The sequence below is a fragment of the Corvus kubaryi genome, unplaced genomic scaffold, assembly GCF_017639235.1.
Source record: "Corvus kubaryi isolate FWS band 111438036 unplaced genomic scaffold, C.kubaryi_AGA036_p1.0 71, whole genome shotgun sequence".
NCBI lineage: Eukaryota > Metazoa > Chordata > Aves > Passeriformes > Corvidae > Corvus > Corvus kubaryi.
Genome location: NW_024582059.1, coordinates 9333063 through 9343539, shown reverse-complemented (window position 1 = coordinate 9343539; position 10477 = coordinate 9333063). Strand labels below are relative to the sequence as shown.

General features: G+C 39.6%; 1 protein-coding gene across 15 annotated transcripts in view; it reads right to left on the bottom strand.

Annotated features, from left to right (window-relative positions):
- Positions 1-2199: 2199 nt before the first annotated feature.
- RAPGEF2 (Rap guanine nucleotide exchange factor 2) overlaps positions 2200-10477 on the bottom strand; it is a 186520-nt gene continuing 178242 nt past the window's right edge. For 14 of the 15 annotated variants that reach the window (XM_042049455.1, XM_042049457.1, XM_042049458.1 and 11 more), the window contains 3 exons: positions 9305-9864; positions 5488-5793; positions 2200-4328 (listed from right to left, as the gene is read on the bottom strand). In XM_042049455.1, coding sequence (XP_041905389.1) covers positions 4303-4328; positions 5488-5793; positions 9305-9864 — 892 coding nt within the window. In that variant the 3' untranslated portion in view covers positions 2200-4302. The remainder of the gene's footprint in view (positions 4329-5487; positions 5794-9304; positions 9865-10477) is intronic. The other variant, XM_042049453.1, reaches the window with a different exon arrangement.

Sequence of the window (10477 nt, the reverse complement as noted above, 5' to 3'; positions counted from 1 at the left end):
AGGAAAATCAAATTAGAATAGTTTAAGATTATGCTGTTGATGGTTGCTAGTAGTTGAATACTTTCAACTCATTCCTACACACTCACCACACATAAGCAAGAGAGAGCTTTAAAAGTTTTCATATTCTAGCAAAAACTCTAAATTTTAATTTATCACATTTTCAATGGAAAACAGAAAGTAACAGATTCCACCTTACCTCAGCAATAAACCTACTTTCACTCCCAGCCTTCTCTCAAAGCATGCTATTTTCAGACACAAGACTATAAAGCTTACTTAAACGACAATCTAGAGATAGGGGAGACCAAAATTATACTAATCATCTCAGATGGCTGCTGTCTCCTGAGAGGGTAAGTTTTCAGACTAATTTTAACAATGTTCATATTTTGCTCAATAAATCTATGTTATTTAATTTATGTTAGAGAGGCTGTTGCCGCTACATAGGCTTTATTCACAGAAGTATTTTTAATGTTTCATCCCATATCAAGGAATACATAAATATTAATATTTGCAATTAAATCATTACTTGAATTCTCCAGAGTTGATTTTGTTTCAACTATGCAACAATCCATATGAGACAGCCTGGAAATTTATTGCATTTCCTACTAGTCTTGAAGAAAATAGAGGGCTTTTGGTTTTGTTTCCATTTTAAAACAAAACCTGTTCCTCGCCTTAAGTTGACCAAATATTTGAGTCTCAGATTTAGAGATGTAAAACATGCATGCTTCTCCAAATGACCAAGATGAATCCATTAAAGCAGTACCATCAATACTGCAGCTTTTACAGATTCCTGCTGACTCCAAAGTGCAATGGACTGCATACAGGATTAGCCTCTGCCTCAGTAAGTTTCAGTAAAAAAAAAGAGCTGTAAAAGAATACAGATAATGGAATGACATTTCTTCAAACAAACAAACAAAAAAATCCTTAGATTTCAGTGCTCTGTTCCATTTTGGTGAATGCAACACTAAATCCCAGTAACTGGTATTTACTTGTCCACATCTTGCTGCATCCACTCAGTAAGTACAAAGTTCTTATTACATGTTCTACAACTACCAAACCTGTTTCAGAAGTCACACCAAGACCTTTATTTCTGTTGAGTCAGTTGCTGTGTGAAGTGTTATTTATCAGCCAGTCCACAATGAATTAAGCTATCTGTATTGGATGCTGTGTTGAGGATGTCTATACATAATGTGTTCTAAAAATACTAATTGCAGTAAGGAGGCAGAAACAGGAGGATTGGGAGTGCTGCCTAATTCAATAATACATCAAGCATATAAGAAAAAACTGACAAGTGTGCAAACACCTCACAAGTTGATAAGAGGAATTACGTGCTTATCACTCTGCCTTTAGTACTACTTGAGGACAATCTCACAGGTAAAATATATAAAAATGTGTGTTCATTCTACTAATGTCAAAAGCAATGGTAATCTTTAGCTTGTCGAAATGTACCCAACAAGTATTAGCCACAGGTTCACAGACAGTAGTTCCACTCACACCACAAAAATCTCAATCTGCATAATTTCTTTCCTTACAGTGCTAGAGATTACAGCAATAAAAACACAATGTTTACAAATCCTATACTTTCAGTGATTTTTAGCTTTCTTACAATTTTAAGTGAGGATCATTTCTAGAGCTATGTTAGGAAGACTTAAATCTAGACAGCATTTTGTTGCTTCTCTTTGCATTGAACTAATTTTAGACTTGGAAATGCCACCTGCCAGGTATTTCAAAGCTAAATATGATACGGCTGTAATGGCTTTAGCAGTACCATTTTAACCCAGTCATCTGCATACCATTGGAAATAAAGAATCTAACCTCTGGGGAAAAAATAAAATCTACAGATTTAACATTGAATTAACATCAGCTTTTATTACTGGGGATGCTAATGGGTGATTTTTATAATTTGAAATACCTTGTTCGGTAAAAACTCAAATGGATGACTTTCCATACTTCTCCCTACCCAAATGTTAAAACATGTATTCCTTACTTTTACACCATTCAGAATATAAAATCAACACAATCCCACCTTTAAAACTGTTTACATTCTACATACACCTAAGGCCATACCTTTTTTAGCATCTCAAATGTTTCTGCTGGGGATGCTCATAGTATCAGTCATTCTCATTCAGCAGTACACACACCCAAATTTTCAAAAATTATCAGCAGCACAACTGTATATTAAGAAAAACTCCACACCAGTGGTTTGCCCACATCACTTGGCAATGTCCCTTTAATATTAATACACAGAGAAGTAAAATTTTTTCATAAATTTGTTCAAGTATGTGGAACATGTAAAATGCATAAGAATCAATATGGACTTCATTAATGTTATATTTATTTATTTTCCAGCTTCGTACAAACTGGATGTAGAAGCATAAACATAGTACATTTCTACCATTTTCAACAAAAATATAACCAATATGTACAATTATTGTATTAAAAATACAAAAGGATACAGACTCCACCAATGTCTTTCTAAAAGACATACAGGTACAAGTAGTATCAAAAGTATGAGGAAATCACCAGTTAATTGTACATTCTGCACTTGACATCACAGAGCGAACTGAGATTAGCAGTCCTATGGTCTACAATTACTTAATGCTTATATAACATTTGTGCAACTTGTGATAGAGCTAGGATTTTGTATTTCTATATGCACATGAGGTCCATAGCCTTGAGAATAAAACTGGCAAATAATGCATACTACATGTAAAATTACAAATGCATAATTGACAATGTGATATATAAGCAAAGAGACAAAAGCTATGATTACAGGAGAGAGAATTAAATAAAGCACTGACATTTGTTTGATACAGTGAAAAAACACTGCATTTTGATCTTTAAAAGTTGAAGCTATTTACGTTTATCTACTGATCAATATGATCAGCTGAGTTCAATGGGGAAAAAAAAAAAAAAATCCAAGACCAGCAGTTCCTCACATTTGAGTACTACTCGGATTGGCAGCCTTCACTTCTCCGGAGTCTGTGCAAAAACAACACAAAAATAGAGGGGAGGGTCATTTCAGTCATTATAGGGTTAATAGCAGCTGTGAGCAGGTGGTTGCTACACATTGGCCTTCTCTACACATGCAGTGTTCCATGAAGCCATTAACAGTTGTGACTATTTCTGCATTGCAAAGACTGGCAAATCTAACTGTGTTCTTTTATTTTTTTTTTTTTTTTTTTTACTTAAAGGCTCAATTATCCCCTAATGTCGAAGTCAATAGATGGAGGTTATTAGATCAGTGTTAACAGCTGACATGAGCTGTGACATCCCAACTTGCCTTCACTGCAGTGTTATCCAGTTAATTTTTATTTTAATATAACTACTATAGTTTTTAAAAAAAAAGTATATAACTTAAAGGTGGGGTTGCCATCTGTCTTACTACAATGGGACACTTTTTTTTAGCATGCCATCCTGTATTCCACAAGGCACAGGTATGACACACACAGTGTCCTCTTCCGTCACTGACCAGTTACAAGCAATGTGTTTCTGCATTTACACCAGATCCGGATGAGGATGCCATTAACATTAACATTTACAAACTCATGAAGATTCCAGGGTGGGGCACATTAAGAGCAAAGCCAGGTGGTCAAGGAAAGGCTGCATCCTGTAACCTCTGCCTTCCTTTCTGCCCTGCTCAGCCATGTGATAGCAATATTCTTCCAGGAGCTCAGGCTGGCAACCCTACTCACAGGTGTGAAATAATACTGTAATTACTATTCAGATGCACTATTTGATCTCCCAAATGCAAACATACAAAACTGTAACAAAGGCATTGTAAACAAGCAAATAAGCACTGCCTCCTTGAAGGATCTCAAAGAATTTTCTCTTTGTAGGTTAAAGGCCAAATGTAGTTTGACAACTAACTTATCTCATTATCCCAATGAGACTAAGTGCTAGGATTGTGATTAAAATCTAAAAGGAAGATTTAAAAAAACCCTTCCAGGCATTGGGAAGTGCAGCCAGAGTTAATCATCCTGATGTGATGATCTTGGAATTTGGAATGATACTGTGTGATGTGGCAGACAGCGACAGTGGTAGCTTGGAGATTGCTGCACTGTGCATTTCAAGCAACACAGTTTGAAAAGTGCCAGGGCGATTTCTTCACAGTATTTCACATGCAAGGGGAGAGGGGACAGAAGGGGGAGGGGCAGAGGAAGAAGCCCCATGCTGCTTTAAGGCAGGGAAGGAGGCAAATAGGTCCACCATCCTTTAATCATAGTTCCAAGGCTCCTATTCTAGGGACGTCTTCTTGTGCTCTCCTTTAAGGTGGCTCACTCTGGATCCAGAAAAGCCCAAGTCTTAGACAGCAGAGACTTGTTCATCTTCTGCAAACATAATAGGATAAGGGAAAATAGAATTTAGTTCATAAAGAACAAGACTGCTACTGAATGAAACAAGCTGTGCATACAACAACTGTATGTATTGTGCTCATGTGTTTCCCATTTCATTCTATAAGTATACATACTTTAAAACAATCTAAATTTCAGTACATTTCAAGTCTCATGTGACTTATTCCTTTGGAATTTTGATCTTGAAGAAAATAAGACAATTGCTTTAACTGAGCTAGATGCAGTTCTTCACCCCAAGGAGCACAACAGATACTCCTAGATATCTATCTAACAGCTTCAGAAAGGCATTTGACATTTTTCCCTAAATATATTTTCAGTTTAGTCATCACTAGTAGAAACAATTAAAATTCTTAGTCATGGTAATTCTCAAAGTTTGAGGCAATTCAGTTAAGGTGGACTCCATTTTTTTCCCCATCACGTTCAACTGCAAAGTTCATCCTCCACCTAAACCTTAGCAACTAAGCAGCTAGAGGGAGAAGGGGAATCTTAGTCTATCATTAAGCAAAACAAGCATTCATTCAAGTGTGTGATTTTGGCACCACCCCACCTAAATTTTGAGGATCTAAAGGCGCAATCCAGCTACACTTGCTCTCCATAGAAAAACATCACTGTTGAACAAAAGCATAAAGATGTAGACACACTTGGACCAACAAGGTAGCAAGAGAGCAGTGGGCTCATCATGTGAAATAGCTGGAAGACTCAGTGTCCACAGTGTAAAGAGTTTCAGGTAGAATGTGAGCGACTATCCAAATATACCTGAGCCATGATGGGCAAGCTCTATGGGGTGGATGGGCAAGCATTCTGTAGACCAGGATACTTTTTTGATCACTAAATACGTGGTTAATGCGGAAAACCATGGCAGGCAGGGCTGTACAAGGTGAACACAGGCACCTTCAGAGAAGCTGCCTAAGCCAGCTGCTTGGTTGTTCAAGATTCAGGTGGACCTATGTTCCAAATTTTAAACTATATTCAGGATGAACTGAATTCCTTCCCTTCCAAAAAGTTAACAAATAGCGAGTTTTGAAATGAAATAGAGTTCAAATTATGGCAAGATTTGTGCAATTTGCTTTGTGTCTGTGAAAGCACTGTCCGTTTTGCAAGCAGCACACTCAAAATGTAACAATGAGAAATTTACCATCTTCCTCTGTGGAAAACCCTTGAGACGGATAGTGAGCAAGACGTGGATCTGACTCATTTGGTTTATGCCACTGAGGTTTGTTCACAGGCCTGCCAGTTGAGTGGCCGTGCGACTGCTGCTGTGGAGTTGTTGTCCCATGAGTCTCACATGTCCGTGCCACCATTCTAGACCTCTGAAGTGCTATGTTGTAGTCTGGAGGCTTCCTGGTTGGATGGGAGCCACCTTCTGCAAACTCAGCAATAGGAATTCCTACATAACCAGGAGGAGTTGGAGGTGGTTCCCGATATCGACCCTCTTTTCGTGCTGCAGGAAAAGCAACGGATGATTATAAGAGATAGGACAAGTAACACTGCTCAAAGGAAAATAAACAGCTAAAAGCTAAATAAGTATCAACCAAATCAACAGCCCAGGAAGAGAAAATCTGAATGACAAAGGTTAATTATCATATGCTAGACAAAGAGCTTGTGAAAAATAAATCAATCAAGAAAGTACACAACATACACGGAGGGTGTAGCTACTCTTCCAGTAGTGAAGCATTAGTCTAACAAAATTCACCAAATTACATGGGGAATTTGTTCAAACTTTGCAACTGAAGCTGTTCCATCAATTTTATAGAAAAAAAATGTACAGTGATCAAAGTTATATGGAAGACTCTAGAGTCCACAGAAGTAGCAAACATCAGGAATTTTGGCATCTCCCCAAATGCGCGGTTATCTTAATTCTGAAGATGGGCTTCGCATCCAAGAGCTCACTCTTTCGTTTTTAGCATCTTGAAGAGGAAAAAAGAAATGCATCTGATACATTATTTTCTTCCTACAAATCTTACTACTTAATGAGGCATAAACTACAAGAGGTATAATTCCAAGAGGTAAGGAAGAGAGGTGGGCTTCATCATAATACTATTTGTATGCACTACTGCCCACAGCCCCTACGGTTGTATTCTCTGCAAAATTAAAACTGAAAGTATTCCTGTAAGAACAATGACTGAATATGATTTTATCTAGGAGATGGAAAGACCACCACCTAGCTTGTGGATCTCACTAAGACGTAACTGTTTACCTGAACAAGGCTTAGCTCTGGGCATACTGACAAGTTCTCTCTTGGAGAGAACTTTGAGGGAAAAAACAACAGTTAAGAATGCTAAGCATCTGCAGGGACAGATAGGCAAGAGTGTCTGTTTCAAAGCACTTAGAGAAGTCAGCTGGGACTTTGATACTGAACACTTATTATGGGCCCAGCCCTTTAACACATTACCACTTTAATGACAAACCTTACAAATACAGCAGGAAAAACCATGGACACAGACAATTTACTTTCCATAGCCTGTCATACACTGTATATTCTTGCATAAGTGGTGATGATAACACCACCCTGCATTAGGCAGCATGATTTGACTGAAAGGACAGTACAAGCTTAAAATGGACTGGTGCTACTTGGATGCAAGTTTTTACAGAATAAAAATAAATCCTTGTTATTACAACAAAACCAAGTAGTTTCCAATAGTCTAAGTATTTTGCTTGGACAAACTGTTTTAACTGAGTAAAGCAGCATGAAGAAGTTTCTGAGAAACTTTTATTCAAAGATTTCTGAAAATCAGAAGAAATTCTATAGAAAAACTCTACTGTAGAAAAAAATCTATTGAAATACTTCAAGAAACCAATGTCTATTCAGTGCAAAAGAACTAGGTAAACCAGCGGTTTCTGTTGGACAGTGATACACAGAGTTACATTTGCAGGACAGTTAGCTAATAGTAGTAAAGGGCATGGAATCTGTTGGTTTGAATTTCCAGGTCTCCTTCATGTTCTTTCAAGTCTCTAAAAATGTAGGGTGTTGGGGTTTTAGTTTAGTCCTAGGTTTTTTTTTTTCTGTTAAAGGACTTTTTCCCCTATACATGCTGCTAGGGGAACAAATGGCTGAATAATTAAGGAAAACAAAGGACCTGGCTGCTTTTTTTGTTTCACCTAGGGGTTTGGGCAGTTGGGTCTCGGTGTCCAGAGAGAGACAGGAAGCTGTTTTTTCTATGGCCTCTTTTCTTTCTGCTGGAGAAACACTGGGATCCCAAGCCCGCCTTCCCTGTCCCGCTTGGAGCCGGGCCGTGGCCGCCCTGCCCCGCCGCTGCTTCGAGCCTTCACTACGTTGTAGCCCTGCTCACCCTGCCTGCCCAGACCTCCGGGGTGTTCCCCGTTTGGATACACCTCATCTGCCATCCGGGATTTGTGCTCGTCCCTGCTGTTCCAGCCTGCCGCTCCAGCCTGCTGTTCCCGAGGGTCCGGCCGGACCCCGGGATCGGCTGCCCAGGGGTTTGTGAAGCCTTTGTCCCATCCCTCCCCGGGATCCCAGGGCACCGGTGCCGCGTGCTCCCCAAGCTCGCTCCGGAGCGCCCCCTGCAGCCACGGGGGAACCATCGCACCTGCCCTGCTCACCGGGAGCCACCAGCGCCCCTGCCGGCTGCGAGCGGAACTGCACCCGAGGGGAAAGGGCCCGACAGCCGAGAAGGCTGGGACTGGGTTTGTGATTGTTTGCTGTTACTGCCATAGTTATTACTGTTTGTTTGACTGGTTATACACATATAGATATATAATAGTAAAGAACTGTTATTCCTATTTCCCATATCTTTGCCTAAAAGCCCCCTTGATTTCAAAATTATAACAACTCGGAGGGAAGGGGGTTGCATCTGCCATTCCAAGGGAGGCTTCTGCCTTCCTTAGCAGACACCTGTCTTTCAAACCAAGACAGATCTTGGCACCCCAAGTGAGGCCTGAGGGCATCAAGAGAGAGAGAGGTGAAAAAGGAATAACAGCTGGATAACTTAATTTTGTTTGGAAGCACACCTGTTACACATTCTGGAGGAAACCAAGGGTATCAAAGAGTAAAATTAGAGATTAGCATGAATCTGTACAGCTTCTTCCTCTTCATAGTCCAGGGATTTAGATCTGCACCCAAGCTTTGAGGCAAAAGACCACTGCTAAGCAATATACTTGGGCAGAAAATGGAAAAGCAGTTTATCACAGTGGTCTCAGCATGACCTCAATCTGGCAGACATTCAGCTGTGTCAGCAAAAAATGGCTTTTAGACAGTTCTTCATATTACTCTGACAAAAGGTAAAGTGAGGGGGAATGAAAGGAAGAAAAGAGACAAAAATGCAGAGGTATTGGATGGCCCACAGATTGGGATGCATAGAAGGAACAATATGATAAAAATGTTAAGCTCTGCAAAAGACACCTTCATGCTAATTTATATATTATCTGATCTTTCCATTACTGAATGCATAGAAATATATTTCAGCTCTAACTTCTTTGAAACCTCTTCACTTTCTGCAGAAACATTTCAGTTGGTATTTAAACACAAAGGGATCCCATTTTCAGAAGTAAGGAATATTCACAATTATCAGACAAGTCATACAAGGGTATAAAGTAAAACGCTTCTATAAAAATCAGGCCACATTTGTTAAGATTTCTAAATATAGCCTATGGAGCCTTACTGTGATGAGAAATTCACATTTCAGAACAGACATCTAAATACATCAACCTCTCAAAATACTGTCCAGCAGTTGAGCTAGTTTTTTGATGTATGGCAGGCTTTCTTGAAACACAAAGGCACTGCCAGAACTGAGAATCAACAATAAATGATATTTTCCTGAGCAATAAACACATAGTTAAAGGGAAAAATTTAAGAGAGACTACAATATGTTCAGTTTTGCTTTAAAAATTAAAAAAAAAAAAAAAATCAAACCAGACAAAAGAAATGCAGAACAATATGAAAAAACTTAAGCAAATGAATTAAAACACTTCATGATAAATGAAACTTAACTTACCAACAAGGCCCTTTGTACTACTTGATGCTGCTGCTGTGTGAGTGGGCACAGGAGCTGGCTTTGTCTCCTCTGCTGGTACAGATGTTATGCTATTGGTTTCAGCTTCAATCGAAACATCCTTCCCACCCCTCCGCTTTATGGTACCTGTATCACCCTCGGAGTCCTCTCCCCAATATCCTGTGGAAGATGCCCAACTTGCTCTGGACTGTGCTTGATCAAGGCCCTCCCTGCCTTGACTTTGCCTGCCATACTTTGTGCCATGGTCAGGGAACATCAGCTGGTCCATGTGGCCGCCTGAGGCCCACAGTCCTGCCCCATCGCCTGAACTATCAAAGTGAGCATGTCCAAAAGGTAGAGTCTCCCAGCTTCTCTGGTGCTGGATTGTCTGGATGTTATCATGAGAACCACTCGAACAAGAAGTCCAGCTCCCACGGCCGCTGTCAGCTGCGTCGAGCGAAGCTCTGTCCCCCTGGTCCTGTGACAGCTCTTCTGTACTAGGAGAAGAAAGTACAGTTGCTCCAGCATACAGGCCTCTGGTCTCTGACAGTGGTGCATATGAGCTGGATACACATTGATGAGGGGGACAAAAAACCCAGTGTTGGAATTGGAAATCATGAACAAGACACACAAAGAGTTCAACAATCAAAGAAAAGCAAAACATACTGGTGGGTTGGATTAGGTAACCTTTATGACATTTTAAAGGTCCCTTTCCACCCAAACCATTCTTTGATTCTATGATTGAAGGTTTTGATGCACTTTATATTGCATTAATGGCTAATTCGATTTTGAGAATATAACACTTTTCTTTCAAGTACATCCTCAATAAAACAAAAACAAACACAAACAAACAAACCTGGATAGGTAACTTGCTGAAGCCTTTCATTTCAGCAGAGTAATTTCAAAAGGTAAAATCTTAACTTTGCAAAAGCCCTTTAAGACAGGCAAACCACACTGACACACATACAGGGGAACACACAGGCTTATCCTACTGCTTTTCCAGCCTTGCTAAGCAAATAGTTCAAAAGCTAGAAAGAGAATTTAGCAGGAGCTGGCTGATATTCAGGTTTAGATTTCAGCTTTTCAGATTTTTCTTCTGTTTAGGAAACTGTGAAAGCTAACTTTCCAACATTTCCTGCAAATGGAAATGTATTTTAACCTTATTTTTAGAAACAC